This window comes from Tachyglossus aculeatus, chromosome X4 (assembly GCF_015852505.1).
Source record: "Tachyglossus aculeatus isolate mTacAcu1 chromosome X4, mTacAcu1.pri, whole genome shotgun sequence".
NCBI classification, from domain to species: domain Eukaryota; kingdom Metazoa; phylum Chordata; class Mammalia; order Monotremata; family Tachyglossidae; genus Tachyglossus; species Tachyglossus aculeatus.
In genome coordinates this window covers 28,676,381-28,694,934 of record NC_052098.1, presented here as the reverse complement: position 1 = coordinate 28,694,934, position 18,554 = coordinate 28,676,381, and the positions used below count along the sequence as shown (strand labels likewise).

At 45.1% G+C, this 18,554-nt stretch overlaps 1 protein-coding gene across 2 annotated transcripts; it reads left to right on the top strand.

The window, feature by feature from the left end:
• The first annotated feature begins 9,185 nt into the window (after positions 1–9,185).
• Positions 9,186–18,554, top strand: LOC119948083 (perilipin-2-like). 2 transcript variants are annotated; one of them, XM_038769950.1, is made up of 5 exons: positions 9,186–9,217; positions 11,384–11,616; positions 12,864–13,045; positions 15,233–15,358; positions 18,068–18,554. In XM_038769950.1, exons 2-5 carry the CDS (start codon positions 11,535–11,537, stop codon positions 18,443–18,445), a joined length of 768 nt encoding a protein of 255 aa, XP_038625878.1. In that variant the 5' UTR covers positions 9,186–9,217; positions 11,384–11,534; the 3' UTR covers positions 18,446–18,554. The 2 variants fall into 2 exon arrangements, with proteins under 2 accessions (XP_038625878.1, XP_038625879.1); XM_038769951.1 differs by lacking the exon at positions 9,186–9,217 and adding an exon at positions 9,337–9,383.

Genomic DNA, 18,554 nt, shown 5'->3' with positions numbered 1-18,554 from the left:
AGGGTATAGTGTCAGGAGCAAAAGTTAAATAAAACCTCACAAGAACACTTTGTTATAGGCAGGATCAAAAAGCATCCAGTCACACCAAAACGCTTTGCTCTCAATGGTCTCTGACCATAACTGAAACATAATTTGTGAGTGCTGCAGCTTCCTGGTAGTATTCCAGCACTTAGAACAGTTCTTTGCACATAGTAAGTGCTTAAGAAATGCCATCATTATTATTATTCTACCGGTTACTCTGCTGATCATTTCTACTGACATTTTAAGCTGTTTGTACTACCCAACAAGACTAAGGATTAAGAATAAAAACTGTGCCTTAAGAACATCAGATTGATGCTGTCTTGTGCCAAGGCACTTAATGTTCCTTTCTCTTGTGTCTGTGATGCTGCTTATTTAATTCCTGCCTGTCAATAAGGTAGTAAAGTCTGTCAGTTGACCGTGCATGTTATACATTTTGAATCTATTCAGCCACCTTGCTGCTGCAGTTGTGAGAACTGGAAACTACATAACTGGATAAATGATGCTCCTTCTAGATTGATTTCTCCCTCCCTCTTGATATCTCTCATCTCCCCCTGCCAAAAGTGGGCATTATGTTTTAAATCTGTTTCTTCCTTTCTGTTTACAGAAAGGACAGACTCCCACAGTTAAGGGGAGGGAAGCAGAGAAGGAGCTTATGGATGAGACTGAGAATCAGTAGCCACAGAGATAGGAGGAGAACCGGGAGGGGACTATGTCAGTGAAGCCAAAGTTAGATAACGTTTCCAGGAGGAGGTGGTCCACAGTGTCAAAGGCAGCTGAGAGGTTGAGGAGAATTAGGATGAAGTAGAAGCTGTCGGATTTTGACAAGAAGGTGTATTAAGTAATTAACAAGAAAGGTGAGAGTGTGTCATGGGAGGAAAAGGCAATTCAGTGTGACCTGACAGATGTCATACAATGAATTGTTTAAAAGCTCCAATGTAAGGATTACTCTTTTTTCCCCCGGGGGTGGGGGTGGGATGTGATGGGGGATGGCTGCTCCTCTGGCTAAAGGCTGGCAAGCTTGCACTCCAGGCAATAGATGGATTTCAAGCAGGATTAAAGGATTTAGTCGATGCCTATTTGGAGGACTTTTGGAAAGCCATTGACCGTCCTGGGTTCTGATCCACATAGTGGACAAAAATGAATTGATCTGTCATCTTGGGATGAGCCCAAACTCATAAAAAAGAAGCTTAACTCTCCCTATCCTCTGAGGTGTTTGAACCAGGCATGATCATCCAGAGACTATATTTCAGACTTTGTTGCACTGCCTTGGTCTAGACCTTGCCCTGACCTCTGGAAGTGAAAGTGGGTAAAGGACTGGGCTCTATCTGCCCACCTGGATGTTATCCTAGCCCCACGGTTTGCTTTTTGTATGTTTGTTTTTTAATGTTTTTTTTAAGTGTTCGCTATGTGCCAGGCGCCGCACTAAGCACAGGGGTCGACACAAGTTAATCAGGTTGGTCACGGTCTGTTATGTTATACTCTCCCAAGTGCTTTAGTATAGTGCTCTGCACAGAGTAAGCATTCAGTAAATACGACTGATTGATTATGTTCAAGTCGGTCTCCTCCACTAGGTTCTAAGCTCCACTAAGCTCCTTTAGGGCTTGGAATGGGTCTACTAACTCTGTTGCAATCTAGCAAGTGCTTAATCTAGTGTTTTGCCCAGAATAAGGACTCGGTAGATACAATTGATTTGCTCAATGCTGTCTCTAGCATGATTTGAGAGGAGACCTGAGCTGAGTTTAGAACAATGGGACACGTCATTCTGACCTATATGTTGGCAGAAAGAACTGTGCTGACAGTGGAGTAAACAAAGTAATCTCACTTATGAGGTAGTTTGCTTTCCATCTCTACAGAGGTATGCCCATTTGGCCCAAGCAGTCCCAGGAAATTTGTTCTGTAAGTAGGCTTTGGTTGCCAGCTGTTTTCCATGCAGGAAGCCTCTGAGTTCCCAGATTATTGAATTTCTTGGGGTAACCAAATTTGATATGCTCCTCTTTTAATGGTATTTGTTAAGCCCGTGGCTCAGTGGAAAGAGCACAGGCCTGGGAGTCAGAAGGTCATGAGTTCTAATTCTGGCTCTGACACTTGTCTACTGTGTGGCCTTGGGTGAGTCACTTCACTTCTCTGAGCCTCAGTTTCGTTATCTGTAAAATGGGGATTAAGACTGTGAGCCCTACATGGGACAGGGATTGTGTCCAACCTGATTTACTTATATCTATCCCAGTGCTTAGTACAGTGCCTGGCACATAGTAAGCACTTAACAAAATCCACAATTATTAATATTATTACTAAAACATTGATTTAGATCGGCTCCTCCTACTCCCTCTTGTTCCCCCAGTAGGAGGATCTGATTGGTGGGCAATCTGCCTGTTGGGTTCCCTGCCCAAGTGATACAATCCCCTCTGCACTTGAAGTTGGGAGCATGAATACAGTGAACACTCAGCACCCACTGTATCTTGCTTCTCATGGAGACAGACACTGTTTTTTCAGTTCTCCTGATTACTAGACCCATGGTCTTACCCAAGCTAGAGCAGAAATATGGGACTCTATATCCATAAAGTTGGATTTAGCTTCATGGTACTGTCTTAATTGCCTCCAATAATATAAATGAGTACTATAACGTAAGAAAAAGGTGCTGCATATGGTAAGTAATCCAGTTTTGTTTTTCTCCTGATGAATGAAAAATGCAGCTTTTACTTCCTCATGCCACACAAAGTTAACGATTTCAGTTGTTTCATCTTACTTTCCCTTTGGCTAACCAAATGGGAGTAGTTTTTGCAGTGGGCTTGTCTGTCTAACCCTTGATAAGATAATCCTTGAAAAGCCCTATTTTAGCAATTTTTTTGGTTTTCCCTTGTCAAATGTAATTATTGTAAGTGCCTTTTTTGGTACTAATCACACCTAATCCAGTTAACTTGCTCTCCTAGCAGGTGAGAATTCTCTACCTTTCTACCATGGCAAGGGACAGCCATAAATTGATTAATGGAATTGGGGGCACTTTGTAATTTCCAAGACACATCTCCTCACTGCCTTTATATTAGTAAAGGTTTAATCAAATCTGTTGAAATTTCAGCTGAAGAATACCTTCCTTTCTAGTTTATCACACACATTTTACAAAAAGAAAACCAAACTTTTAAAATGAGCAAAGGATAAACCAATCGCTGCCAGCTCAACTTAACATCTGAACAGCTCCACACATTTTGTCATTCCCTCTGACTTGAGCCCCTTCACAGCAGGGTTCTATTTTTTTTTCCTCTTCTTCCTCCACCCCATAGCAGCATGGGTCCATTGCAGCCTGCCCTGTTCCACTTCTTTCCTCTGTTCCCTACTGTGCACTGGCCCCAGAGGTGGAATCCAGGCAACATGGGCTGCGATTCTGACCTTTGCTTACTGTGGCTGGGGTTCCTGACATCTCTTCCTCTCCTCCCCGCTAAAGGAAACCCAAAGGTTGAGCCGGGGCCTGTGGCGCCTTAGATCACGTACTGACCACGGACAACTGGAATTAACTTCTGCCCCTAGAAGTCCACAGCTGCCCATAGGGATGGAGATGTAGCCCATGGTGGCCACTCATTCTTACCTCTGTAGTCACTCCCATTTCCACCACTCCCAATGGTGGCTGCTGCTGCCCCATGCCAATTCCTCTGGCCATAACTAAAACAAGACATAAAAAATATAATGTGTGTGGATGTGCGGGCACACGCACGTGCTGTGGCTTCCTGATAGGAGGACTAAACTGGTTACTCCTTGTTTTTTTTTAATGGCATTTATTAAGCGCTTACTATGTGCAAAGCTCTATTCTAAGCACTGGGGAGTTACAAGGTGATCAGGTTGTCCCGGGGAGCTCACAGTCTTAGTCCCCATTTCACAGATGAGCTAACTGAGGCACAGAGAAGTTAAGTGACTTGCCCAAAGTCACACAGCTGACAATTGGCAGAGCCGGGGTTTGAACCCATGACCTCAGACTCCAAAGCCCTTGCTCTTTCCACTGAGCCATGCTGCTTCTCAATTAATCTTATTAATCATTTATACTGACAATTTAAGCTTTGGTACTACCCAACAAGACAAACTCAATGACAGGATTAAGAATAAAAAAACTTTGCCATGAAACAGAACATCGCATTCATGCTGTCTTGTGCCAAGGTGCTTAATGGGTTTTTTTTTATATTGTATCTGTGGCACTGCTTGAGCTAATTCATGTATTTCAATAATAAAGCAGTAAAGTCTGTGCCAGTTGAATGCTCATCTTAGGCATTTTGAATCACTGTTCAGCCAAATAGGAACCTTGCTCCTGCAGTTATGAGAGCTAGAAGCTACCTAACTGGATAAACGATGCTCCTAGATTTCTCTCTACTCTTCACTCTCTCTTCCCTGCCACCCACAGCTACCACCCCTCTCAAAATGGACATTAAGTTTCAAATCTTTTTCCTCCAGAAAGGATGGACTCCCACAATTATGGGGAAGGAGGCAGGGAAGAAGCCCACAAATGAGAGCATGGGCCTGAGAGTAAGAAGGACCTGGGTTTTAATTCTGGCTCTGCCACCTGTCTGCTACATAATAATAATAATAATGGCATTTATTAAGAGCTTGCTATGTGTAAAGCACTGTTCTAAGCACTGGGGAGGTTACAAGGTGATCAGGTTGTCCCACATGGGGCTCACAGTCTTCATCCCCATTTTACAGATGAGGGAACTGAGGCACAGAGAAGTGAAGTGACTTGCCTGAAGTCACACAGCTGACAAGTGGTGGAGCCGGGATTTGAACCCATGACCTCTGCCTCCAAAGCCCGGGCTCTTTTCCACTGAGCCACGCTGCTTCTCCACGCTGCTACATGACCTGAGGCAGGTCACTTCACTTCTCTGGAAAGGCCTCCTGGAGGAGATGTGCCTTCAATAAGGCTTTGAAGGTGGGGAGAGTGATTTTCTGTTGGATTTGAGGAGGGAGGGTGTTCTAGGCCAGAGGGAGGTTGTGGGCGAGGGGTTGGCAACGAGATAGACGAGATCAGTTAGCATTAGAGGAGTGAAGTTTGCCTCTTTTGCAGGCTCCTCCTTCCCCTCCCATCCCCTTACTGTGGGGGTTCCCCAAGGTTCAGTTCTTGGTCCCCTTCTGTTCTGGATCTACACTCTCTCCCTTAGTGACCTCATTCACTCCCACGGCTTCAACTATCATCTCTACGCTGATGACACCCAAATCTACATCTCTGCCCCTGCTCTCTCCCCCTCCCTCCAGGCTCACATCTCCTCCTGCCTTCAGGACATCTCCATCTGGATGTCTGCCTGCCACCTAAAACTCAACATGTCCAAGACTGAACTCCTTGTCTTCCCTCCCAAACCCTGCCCTCTCCCTGACTTTCCCATCACTGTGGACGGCACTACCATCCTTCCCGTCTCACAAGCCCGCAACCTTGGTTTCATCCTCGACTACGCTCTCTCATTCACCCCTCACATCCAAGCCGTAACCAAAACCTGCCGGTCTCAGCTGCGCAACATTGCCAAGATCCGCCCTTTCCTCTCCATCCAAACCACTACCCTGCTTGTTCAAGCTCTCATCCTATCCCGTCTGGACAACTGCATCAGCCTCCTCTCTGATCTCCCATCCTCCTGTCTCTCCCCACTTCAATCCACTTCAAACCATACTTCACGCTGCTGCCCGGATTGTCTTTGTCCAGAAACGCTCTGGGCATGTTCCTCCCCTCCTCAAAAATCTCCAGTGGCTACCAATCAATCTGCGCATCAGACAGAAACGCCTCACCCTCTCTGTCTCCCCCTTCTAGACTGTGAGCCCACTGTTGGGTAGGGACTGTCTCTATATGGTGCCAACTTGCACTTCCCAAGCGCTTAGTACAGAGTACTAAGAGTACTGCACAGAGTAAGCGCTCAATAAATACAATTGATTGATTGATTGAAGTGTGCGGGCTGGGTTGAAGTGGGAGAGTAGTGAGGTGAGGTAGCAGGGGGCAAGGTGATTCTCCACCTTCTAGACTGTGAGCCCATTGTTGGGTAGGGACCGTCTCTATATGTTGCCGAATTGTACTCTCCCAAGTGCTTAGTACAGTGCTCTGCACACAGTAAGTGCTCAAAAAATACGATTGAATGAATGAATGAGGCTGAGAATGAGTGACCAGAGAGATAGGTGGAGAACCGGGAGAGGCTGCCAGTGAAGAGAGGTCTTGAAAGATTAGGATGGAGTAGAAGCTCTTGGATTTGGCAAAAAGGTGTATTAAGTCATTAACATGAAAAGTGAGTGTTTGTCACTGGGGAGGAAAAAGCCATTCAGTGATAATGAGAAGCAGCGTGGCTCAGTGGAAAGACCACGGGCTTTGGAGTCAGAGGTCATGGGTTCAAATCCCGGCTCCACCAATTGTCAGCTGTGTGACTTTGAGCAAGTCACTTAACTTCTCTGCGCCTCAGTTACCTCATCTGTAAAATGGGGATGAAGACCATGACCCCGCCTTGGGACAACCTGATCACCTTGTAACCACCCCAGCGCATAACTATTTAAAGCTATAGTCACTGGTCATAGAATCTGCCCATTTTTGTGGGGTTTGCCTCACTTCCTCATGTGCCAGATGATGCTGTGGCTCAAAAAAAGCCACCTGATTATAGCACCCCAAATCATAGAATCTAGAAGGAGCTGAAACAGCCCGGTCTGGTGAAGTGAACTGTGGGTACCTGGAAATCAGACTTGAAACCAGGGCTGGGTGGAGCAGGCCTCAGCCCTTCTGTCCATATCCCCTTTTTAACTTTACAACCCTCTCGTTTTCTTTTTTTAACTTTCCTCTTTGACTCCATCCAACCTGGCCAAGCAGTCCTCAGTCATTGCACCTGCTGCTGTTTCTCAGGGCTCGAGCTCTGCTACATAAGTTGAAGCTGTTGTGCCATGCACCCTAACATTTATTTTGTTCACCCCTGCTTGTGATTTCTCTCCTTCTTAGCACAAGCAGACCCTGGAATAAGCTGTTATCAATATTTCTCTACATGGGTATGATCCAGTGAAGTTCGACAGAATCAGTTTTAGGCTGGTAGACTGGAAACTGTCTAAAGACTTTATTTAAAATGCTGCCTTGACATTTAATGTCTTTGAGGGCTTGTAGGCAGCCCACGTGAAGCTCCTCGAGGGCATTAGGTCTAGGTGTCACAGCCTTAAATGTTGACCACTACTCCAATTTGATAGTCCTTCAGGCTTTGTTTGCAGCTTGAAACCACACTCTGCCTGTCAGGCCAGAGGTGGCTTGCTTTTCTGTTATCTTTTTGATCATCTTACCTTGTAAGATGTATAGTTCTGTACCACTTGTGGAAAGCAAGTGCAAGTTCATGGATTAGCACCGTCAGGTTAATGGCTAATCTTCACTACCGTGGAGATCACAGAGATTGGCTGCTTATAGGTTCATTTAATTATCCATGGCAATAGAATGGGTTTATTTTCACTGCCTTTGGCTTCTACTCACTGTGTGCACCCAAACTCTAATGCAATGCTTAGAGGAACTAGTACAGTTCTTTGCACACAATAAACGTCCAGTAAGTACAGTTGTTTGATTAGGTTCATATCTGTCTCCTCTACTAGAACGTATGCTCCTGAAGGTCAGGGATTGGGTCTACTAACTCTATAGCACTCTCTAAAGTGCTTAAGCTAGTGTTCTGCTCAGAGTGAGCACTCAGTAAATACAATTGGTTTGCTCAAGGCTGTATTATCTGGGTCTCTAGCATGATTTGAAAGGAGACCTCTGACTCTAGAACAATGGGACACTCATCATTCTGACCTAAACGTTGGCAGTAAGAAACGTGGTGACATTGGAGTAACCAAGGTAACCTCACTTATGAGATCATTTGTTTCATTTCACATTTGGCTCAAGCAGTCCCAGGAAACTTGTTCTATAAGTAGGCTTTGGTTGCCAACTGTTTTCCATGCAGGGAGCCTCTGAATTTCTTGGGGTCACCAAATTTAATATGCTCCTTTTGATATGGTATTTATTAAGCTCTTAGTATGTGTTAGGCACCATAGTAAACGCTGAGATAGATGCAAGATAATCAGGTTGGACACCAACCCAACTCTGTAGTCCTTCAGTTTCTGCCAGGCCTAACTTTCTACTAGGGAATGAATTTAGGCCGTTGCAGAGTTGTACTCCACTTGTACTGTTCCCTCAACCGGGCGGGAGAAGGGCGGCGGACCAAATCACCACCATAAATGACCAGAGAAAAACTATATTTGAAGAATTTTGGATTAAGCCACACATATGTGGAAGAAGGTGCTACCACTCCCAGTGAGGTATAGCGCCGAGAACACACAGACCCCAGCTCACGCCAAGTCAGGCACCTTTAATCCCACTCATTCATTCAATTGTATTTATTGAGCGTTTACTGCGCGTAGAACACTGTACTAAGTGCTTGGGAGAGTACAATGCAACAATAAATTGACATTCCCCGCCCACAATGAGTTTACAGTCTTGAGGAATAATTGTTGCATTTGTTAAGTGCTTACTATGTAGTAAGTGCTGGTGTGTGTGTGTGGAATGCAAGCAAATTGGGTTGGACACAGTCCGACCTTGGGATCACAGTCTTAAACTCCATTTTACAGATGAGGTAACTGAGGCCTAGGGAAGCACAGTGACTTGTCCAAGGCCACACAGCAGACAAGTGGCAGAGCCGGCTTTAGAACCCACAACGTTCTGACTCCCTGGCCCAGGCTTTATTTTCCGGGCCATGCTAGGCCTGGGCAGGCCACGTACAAGGTGTGGGCTGCTTAGATGGGCAGGTTTTTAACGCATCCTTTCATTTGCATAATCCCGCCCCTGGCTGCCACCCTCAGCTCCCATTGGCCCTCCCTATGCTCCCAGGCATGAATTCTCATTGGTCCCTGTGCTGTCAGTCGGGTTCCAGGGCTTCTCCTTGACAGTTGAGCAGAAGTTGGCCCTCGTCGTCCGCCAACGGTCCTCGTTCATCGCTCTTAGTCCCGCCTCCAATGGTCGGTGAGCTCCACAGACCTCGTGGCCGGTCCGCCATCTTGGATCCTGGTGGCGCCTTGGTGCAGAGAGCAGGGGGCAGCCCCGGTGAGGCGGGGGTAAGGCCCAAACTGTGAAGGGGGTGGCCTTCGACGGCCACGGTTCTGGGAGCTGTACCCCAGGGTTGGGTCGGGGGGTTGCCCGTGGGAAGGGGGCGGGAGACGAAGACGCAACGACTCGGACCCTCGGTGGGCGCCTCAGGTGAGAGGGGGCGGGGGCGGCGCTGAGCCACCATCTTGGACCGCGGGGTCAACGACGTGGTCGGAGCCTTCCCTCCCCTCAGAGCGGTTCGCAGCCGGAGAGGGGAAGGAATTGGGAGGAAAATCCTTGGCGGCTCTTTGTTCGCGGCCTACCCGGGGAACGAAAGGTACTTCACTCCTGGGTTTGTAGGGTTGAACTCTTAATCACACTCTTGGTAAACATAGATGGACTACCACATTGTCAGTGACAGTGTGATGGATACATTGTCAGTGACAGTGTGATGCTCAAGTTCTCGTTTTTAATCGAACTTTCCTCATTAGAAACGTACCTTTATTTGCCTACTAATGGCGACTCTAGGATGAGGTCAAGTGCCATGGTGCAAACTGTTGTTGGCAATTTGTACCTCCCAAGCGCTTAGTACAGTGCTCTGCACACAGTAAGCACTCAATAATAATAATAATAATGGTGGCATTTGTTAAGTACTTACTATGTGCAAAGCACTGTTCTAAGCGCTGGGGGATTACAAGGTAATCAGGTTGTCCCATGTGGGGTTCACAGTCTTAATCCCCATTTTACAGATGAGGGAACTGAGGCTCAGAGAAGTTAGGTGACTTGCCCAAGGTCACACAGCAGACATGTGGCGGAGTCAGGATTAGAACCCATGGCCTCTGACTCCCAAGCCCGAGCTCTTTCCACTGAGCCACGCTGCTTCTCAGTAAATACGATTGAATGAACAAATCAGCCTATTTTTGTGAACCCAAAAAACGTTTGACCAAAAAGCTGTTTTCCGTCCATATTTGTAAGTGAAAGCTTGGGAGTTAATGGATAGCTTGCATTTTCGTAAGATTTAATGGAGGAATTTGTGCCCTGTAATTACCAGAGACAAATGGGTAAGTAATGTTACTCTGATATGCAAGTGTCTGTCCAAGTGAATTATTTAGCTCGCTTTTTTTTTACAGATGAATAAAGTTTCCATTAATTTTAAAGTTAACAAGGATACATTTGAGAAATAGCTCACATGTAATATCACTTCTTCCCAATCTTAAAGTCAGTAACTGGTATATTTAGCAAACTGACTGTGCAAACTGTCTTCAGCCACGAGTTCACTCTAATCCCACTTATACAGCCCATCTAAAGACGTTGGTAGTAAACTGTTGGGGCTGAAATCTTTTATATGCCTGCATTTTTTCATCTTGTTTGTATTGTGAAAGCGGTAGCACTCTTCTTGAGGCGGTAGATTTGGAGAGGAGGCGAGAGATCTCATCTTGAGGTACTGCGGGAAATATAAGGAGAGTGAAAGAGGGCGGAGTAGGAGGGAGAGATTGGAGAGGAGCAGGGGAGGTTTTAGGGAGATCACGCCTGTTGGTTTTAAAATGACCAAAGGATAAACCAATCACTTCCAGTTCAACTGACCTCCCGAAGGCCCACTCCACATATTCTGTCACTTCCTCTGACTTGAGCCCCTTTGGGCAGGGTCGGCGGTTCCCCCCCCAACCCCACCTTTCGTCCTCCACCCCCTAGCAGCAGGGTTCCACTGCAGCCTGCTCTGTTCCACTTCTTCCCTTCTGTTCCCTGCTGCACACTGGTCCCAAAGGCAGAGTTCAGGCATCATGCAGAGCAATTCTGGGTCCCCGTAAAGGGAATCCATCATGATCAAGTTTCTGGTATGGGTGCCATCAAGAATGTCCTAAGCAGTACCTTACCTGCCTGTGTCAAGCCTACCTATTTTGGACTGGAATTATAGCTACTGCCAACTGACTGGTGTTGGCAGCTGTGGCAGTGGAGGGGGAGAAGACCATCCCTTCACTACCTCCCCTTTTGCCCCACCCCGTGTTCACCTATGTCCTCAAAACAACGTGGGCCTCCCCAATATACAACTGAATACGTTTATATACGACTCTAGTACAGAAGAAGAAAGTATGTGCAAAAATACTGTCTTCAGTCTCAGAGCCCCAAATTAGATGTGGGTCCTTCAGCTGCTCTGGTTAACATTTCTCTAGAAATAGCTCTTCTGAGGCAAAGCGTTTCCTATTCTGCAGTAAATATTACCTAAGTGATTTGTGGAATTTCTTTTTCTTTTCAAAGTTTTTCTCCCATTTGACTGTTCTTTGTTGATCCGATCTGTTTTATGGATAATTCAAATAATTGTTCTGTTTCCTCTTACAGGTAGTTTTGAGTGCCAAGGCTGAAATAAGTAGGCACAAAAACTGCTGTAATTACTACAGTGACTGGGACCAAGGATTCTGTCACTGAGACGAAGAGTCAAGGAGTGAAAGAAAGCATTAACACTGTTTTGGGAAGCAAAGTGGTACAGACCATGAGCGATCAAGGGGAAAGCTCCAAAGGCAAATTGGAGTTTCTTGTATATCAGGATCTCCCAATTACAGAAGATGAATTGGGTAAACTTAGTCCTGCCATTTAAAATATTTTTTTTTCTTAATTAAACAAATGAGCTCAGTACAGTGTGCTGTGCACAGTAAGTGCTCAAATGCCACTGATGATAATTCAGACTGTGGATACTAAGGTTTTTACTTGAGAGGCCTTGAAACTGGAGTAGTCATAATAATAATGATGATGATGGTATCTGTTAAGCGCTTACTGTGTGCCAGGCACTGTACTAAGCACTGGGGTGACTACAAACAAACTGAAGTGCTTAGTACAGTGCTCTGCACACAGTAAGCGCTCAATAAATACGATTGAATGAGTGAGTTGGACACAGTACCTGTCACACCTGGGGCTCATGGTCTCAACCCCCATTTTACAGATGAGGTAACTGAGGCACAGGGAAGTGAAGTGACTTGCCCAAGCCCACACAGCAGGAGTCTCTTGCCAAAAGTGTAGCGTTGAAGTCCCGAGAATTCAAGGAGAAATTGACTATAGTGCCTTTGGCTTGAACAGTGCCATTTGGTCATGTTCCAGTTGGGACCATGGAGTACAAGGAACTAATAAATGGGCGGGGGTTCAGTACATTGAAGGGCATGCAGAGATTTAAAAAAAACTTGCAACACCCATTAATTGTTATTTACTATTGTATTTGTTAAGCGCTTACTGGGTGTCAGTCACTGGTATAGATAACCAGGTTGAAAACACTCTGTCCCACATAGGGCTCACAGTCTTAAATAGGAGGGAGTAGAATTTAATCCTTATTTGACAGATGAGGTAACTGAGGCCCAGAGTCAGGTCCTCTGCCATCCACGTTCTTTCCACTAGGCCATGCTGCTTAACAGCCAAAGAGACTGGCGTAATACCAGTGCTGTGTTATTGTGCTGTAACCCAGCAGGCAAATGCTTTGGGAATCCTCTAAAATCTCCACTTCCCCCAGTTGTTTTTTTCCTGAATTCCTGCTTTGTCTATCCACCATGTAGGGTGTCCTGAAAGGTTCATCATTCAAAAACCACCACTGATAGCATTTCCCCCTACTTGGAGAGCCAGCACTAGGAAACCCAGCTCTCCTCATTCCCAGAGCTGTGCTCTTTCACTGGACCAACAGTAGGGCAGAAGTGTTCGTTCCATCTGACCTGTTCTTTTACTACTCCTTTTTGGATGAGGTACTTCATAAAAGGTGAAGAGCATGTGGTCCAAAAGCAAGAAAATTTTTTCTAAGTGACTGTTTTAACCTTTCTTTTTTCTTTTTCCTCAACTTCAGAAAAAGCCAAGTTAGTTGAAGGATCTGATGCTCAAGGGCAAAAACCAAGTTATTATGTTAGACTTGGCTCTTTGTCTTCCAAGATGCGTGCCCGATCTTACTACCAGGCCTTGGGTAGGGTTGAAAACGTTAAATGCAAAAGTCAAGAAATTATTTCTAAGCTTCATTCCACTGTCAGCTTGGTAAGTCTTTTAGCTAACAATATTTGGGTAAGTTATCTTAGACTGAAGAATCTTAATAAAAATAGGGACCATGGTCATAAATGTAAGTGCTGAAACAGTAATTAAGGAGTGGGAAACTGAACTGTTATGCTTCAAGGCAGTGCTAATCACTAGAAAATTCCTTATGTCAACTGACTGGATACTGAGGCGAACCATCAGAATGGTTCAAGCTCCCTTGATAGGCCAAAATTGTACTAGGCCCTGGAAGGAAGCTGACTGTGAGATCCTTGAATAGGAATAATGTAAAACTGGGAAAGGTGATACATAGAAGTCCAAATCTGAAACTATCAACAGGCCAAAACAATGCAGTCACATCTTATGCTTAAAATTCCTTAGGCAGTATTTGTGGAGCATTGGTCTTCATGAGTAGTTTTCATTTAATAAGAGTAGAAGATGACATGGATGCTACACTCCAGGCCTGAGGGTGTTGGAATATTGGCAGTCATCTGAATGAATGGCTGATTCCTCTATTGCGTAGTGAGAAGGTGGGGGTTGGGGAAGATGGAGAGAAAAGTAGATTTTGATTATGCAAACTACTTTCTCCAGCACCAGGTGTTCAGTTCTTCCTGGCACCCCCCCCCCACCCCCCCCACCGCAGTTTCCTCCAATTGCCACTGAAGTTGGAGGATACTAGGAACTACAAGGTGTAGAGAGTATCTTTTCAAGTAAATGGTCAATTGGTACATTTGGCTCTCAGTCAGCTTGTCCTTTGTCCCTTACTTCTACACCACATTTCACAGTATCCATTTATTCCTATCCCATCTTCGCATTGTGTCTCATTCTATAAATCAGTGGTATTTATTGAGCACTCTGTGGAGATCACTCCCTCTGGCCTCTGGGCCACATTCTTCCCCCTTGAAATCCACCAGACCTCTGCTCTTCCCATCTTCAGAGCCCTAGGTTACATCCTTCCAACAACTGTCTTTGCGTTATTGCCCTTACAACCACCTGTGGTATCCTTGTATGAATTGATTTATGTATTGTATTTAAGCACTTCTTCCTCTGTCTTCCCTCTTAGATTGTAAGGTCACGGTGGGCAGGGATTGTATCCCTTCCATTGTATTCTTATAACCGCACTTCAGCCGGTGCTCTGCACGCAGGCATTCAACTGTCTAGCTCCAAAATGTTACAGAATGATTGATTGATTGAACTGTAAATGATTGAACTGTCTAGCTCGTAAATGTTACAGGAAAAAAACTGTCCATTTGACAGTCTCATCAGTTCAAGTAACTCCATTTCCTGAGGCCAGTGACCTCGGGGATGAGGAAGGTGGACCAGTTGTTCCACTCGTAGTAGAGAAGGCCTGCAGAGTGGAGTCTGGAGCAACCCTTTTTCCATTTCTGCCTGACCCCAGATTCTTCCCTTTGGCCTACACAACTGAGGAGAAGCCCGTGGCAGCAGCCTCAGGGCCCTTTTTCTGGTTCCTGGGTTTGTGTGGATCCCCAGGCTGCTGGGAATTCAGGGAGCACTGTACCTGAGCCTCTTCCTTTCCCCATCTCTCCTGCTACTACTGAGGCACTCAGACTGCCTTGCAAGATTCAGATGGCCAAAAAGCAGGGGATTTAGAGCCACCACCAGGTCCCCAATCTCCTGAGTCCTAGCAGCGGGCTCTGAGCCCAGAGGGAACCCCTGCCTCTTCCATCTCTTAAGAAGCCATGTATGTGTGTGTGTGGAGGGGGGGAAGGGCAGGGGAGGAGAGAAGTATAAAGCCAGCATCCTCACCTCAGGGTCAGAATTGGCCAGCTCCACCCTCTGTTAACCCTTGGTATGAAAGGAAGTCATAGAAGTTTTGGGATAATCAAAAGGACTACCTAGAGAGTTCTATTTTTATTTATTTTGGAACATGAAACCAGGCTTCAACATCAAAAATGAGAACCCCCAGGGTGCATAGCATTAACATTCTGGATAAGTTGAATTTACCATTCCCCAGCATTTCTAGCACACTGCCAATATTACAGTGAACTCTAGAGGCCCATTCAAGTATGGATTCTCGGTTGAAAACATGCTTTCACTTTGGATGTTCAGTTAGTTGGTCCCAGCTTAGTTTCTCTAAGCATGAGCCCATCAGCACTCTGTTGGTTTACCTTAATGCTGTGAAGCTGCCAAGTGTTTTCATGTTTGTTTCACTTGAATTCCTCTCCATTTTAGATTGAATTCTCAAGGGAGAATAAGGACAACACCAGCGAAAAAACTCAGGATAAGTTGTATAATTCCTGGATGGACTGGAAGAAATGCATCGGCCAAAGTGACAGCGATGAATTACCCTGTGCCGAGGTCAGTACCAACTGGCTGTATTGAGCAGACATAGCGCCAGGATGATTCTGTTGATGACTTCAAGCACAGCAAGAGTAAATTATTCTGACACTTGAGAGGAAAATGCCTCTCACTGTTTTAAAACATGCTTCTCTAAATCTCATTAAGCACTACAACTTGCTTAACTGTCTGTAATTATCAAGATTCTTCTTGAAGTTCTCAACTTATATCTTGGCGTTTTCCACCATCTTCAAACTAGGTTTGTCGTAAAATGAGAAATTCAGGTGCCTGTGCTTTATCCTCGGTCTTCTCTCTTTAAAGTCCATAATTGTGGGGATCAGAGCCAGTCTTTCATGAAAAAAAGTAAATATATCAACTACCTGGGTTTTTTTCTCTTGTCTGCTGTTAACTTGCCATTTAGATTTTGGTGCTTCTTGGCTTTGCTGGGAAGGAAAGTGTGGTCTAGTGGCTAGAACTTGGGCCAGAGAGTCAGAAGGGCCTGGGTTCTAATCCTGACTCTTCCATTTCTCTGTTGTGTGACCTTAGGCAGGTCCACTTAACTTCTCTAGGCCTCAGTTACCCCATATTTAAAATGGGGATTACTACTGTGAGCCCCATGTGGGACATGGACTGTGTTCAAACTGATTACTTTGTATCTGCCCCAGCGCCTAGAACCCTGCCTGGCACATAGTAAGCATTTGACAAGTACCATAAAAGCGAATTTCAATTTTTTGTTTTTTTCTTTTGGGTGTAAAGTGACTTCTGGAACTCAATCTTAGGGTCCTGTTCTCAGTAGAAATAGAAAAGATATTCCTTGTCTCTTAAAATATCCTTTGATATACTTCTAGACTCTCTTGCCTAACCTCTTCGTAAGCTAAATGTATTATTAAATAAACTCAGTTCCTATATTGTTTCCTAAAAGGGTCTCTTCCAAACCAACAGTCAAGGAAAAGCAAATCATGCTTATGTAATAGCCCATTAATTCTAGAGCTCTAAGAAGACTTTATCAATTTTTTTTGAGGGTGGTTACTTATTCAAAACCAAACCAGGAGGTACTTGATAAAGAAGAGTGATCGTCTGAACTCAAATACTGGAATCTAATGTGTTGGATGGTGCTAGCTACTTCAGTTAATACTATTTGAGGCAATCAATCAATCCTTTTTATTGAACACTTAATGTTTGCAGAGCACTGCACTGTACTAAGAGCTTGGGAGAGAACAATATAACAGACACATTCCCTGCCCAAAACGAGCTTATGCTTTAGAGGGGGAGACAGACGTTCATATAAATAAATAAATTATCATCATCATCATCATCAATCGTATTTATTGAGCGCTTACTGTGTGCAGAGCACTGTACTAAGCACTTGGGAAGTACAAGTTGGCAACATATAGAGACAGTCCCTACCCAACAGTGGGCTCACAGTCTAAAAATTATGGATATGTACCTAAGCGCTGTGGGGCTGGGAGGGGGGATGAACAAAGAGAGCAAGTCAGGGTGACGCAGAAAGTAGTGGAAGAAAAGGAAAAGAGGGCTTAGTCAGGGAAGGCCTCTTGGAGATGTACCTTCAGTAAGGCTTTGAAGGCAGGGAGAGTAAGTGTCTGTTGGATATGAAGAGGGAGGGCTTTCGAGGCCAGAGGCAGGATGTAGACGAGAGGTCGGCAGCGAGAGAGTTGAGATCAAGATACAGTGAGAAGGTTGGCATTACTGGACCGAAGCATCTGGGCTGGGTTGTAGTAGGAGAGTAGTGTGTTGAGGTAGGAAGGGGCGAGGTGATAGAGTGCTTTAAAGGCAATGGTAAGGAGTTTCTGTTTGATGCACAGGTGGATGGGCAATCACTGGAGGTTTTTGAGGCTTGGGGAAACATGGAATGAACATTTTTGTAGAAAAATGATCCAGGCAACAGAGTGAAGCATGGACTGGGGTGGGAAGATGGGGGTCAGCAAGGAGGCTGATACAGCAATTAAGGCAGGATAGGATAAGTGCTTGGATTAACGTGATAGTTTGGGCGGAGAGGAAAGGACAGATTTTGGCAATGTTGTGGAGGTTGAACACAGGATATAGTGACAGAATGAATATGTGGGTTGAATGAGAGGAATCAAGGATAACACCAAGGTTATGGGCTTGTGAGACAGGAAGGATGGTGGTGCGGTCTACAGTGATGGGAAATTTGAGTGGAGGACAGGGTTTGGATGGGAAGATAAGGAGTTCTGTTTGTGACGTTAATTTTTAGGTGATGGCAGGAAATCCAAGTAGAGATGTCTTGAAGGCAGGAGGAGATGTGAGACTGGAGAGAGAGAGAGAGAGATCAAGGCTGGAGATGTACATTTGGGAATCGTCCGCATAGAGGTGGTAGTTGAAGCCATGTGAGCAAATGAATTTTCCAAGGGAGTGGGTGTAGGTGGAGAATAGAAGGGAATCTAGAACTAAACCTTGAGGGATACTCACAGCTAGGGGGTGGGAGACAGAAGAGGAACCCATGAAAGAGCCTGAGAATGAGCGATCAGAAAGAGAGGAGGAGAACCAGGAGATGGCAATGTCAATGAAGCTGAGGTTAGATAATGTTTCCAGAGGGAACGTGTCTAGATTTTTTTTCTTTCATATTTGTTGCAAAAGCCCTGTTGTCTGTCCCAATTCCTATCCTTAACCCACATATTTCAATAAGACCATTTTAAGTAAAACAATTTTGCTTAATTATTTAATTTTTCCTCCCTTTTTTTTTGTTTCCAGCATATTGAATCTCGTGCTGTAGCCGTAGCCCGTGATCTGACGCAGCAGCTTCAGATCAACTGCCGCATGCTGATAGCCTCCATTCAAGGTTTACCTCAGAATGTGCAAGATCAGGCCAGCCACGTAGGGGCTATGGCAGGTGATGTGGGTGCAATTTTCCACCCTGCCTCTTCCTTTAAGGAAGTGTCTGCTAGACACCTCACTCTGACCAAAGGGCAGCTGCAAAAAATGAAGGATGCCATAGATGAAGTGATGGATTACCTAAGTACCAACACGCCCCTCAGTTGGCTGGTGGGTCCTTTTTACACTCATCTGGTAGAATCTGGAAAGTCAGGAAGCCCAAGTGAAGAGAAGAATTCCAGCCAGGCAGACCAATAACTTGGCCCCAACACAAAGTTGTGCGTAGGACACTTCTCTTCTGTCTTCAGCTGAATAGGATCCAGTTTTTACTCCTGTTGCTGTATCAAATGAAAAAGATAAAATAAAG

Excerpts from the sequence above, each read along its gene's own strand:
- LOC119948083 (XM_038769950.1), top strand. The coding sequence starts at position 11,535 with ATGAGCGATCAAGGGGAAAGCTCCAAAGGCAAATTGGAGTTTCTTGTA. Across the intron at positions 11,617-12,863 it reads AATTACAGAAGATGAATTGG|AAAAAGCCAAGTTAGTTGAA; the intron begins GTAAACTTAGTC and ends CCTCAACTTCAG. Across the intron at positions 13,046-15,232 it reads TTCATTCCACTGTCAGCTTG|ATTGAATTCTCAAGGGAGAA; the intron begins GTAAGTCTTTTA and ends TCTCCATTTTAG.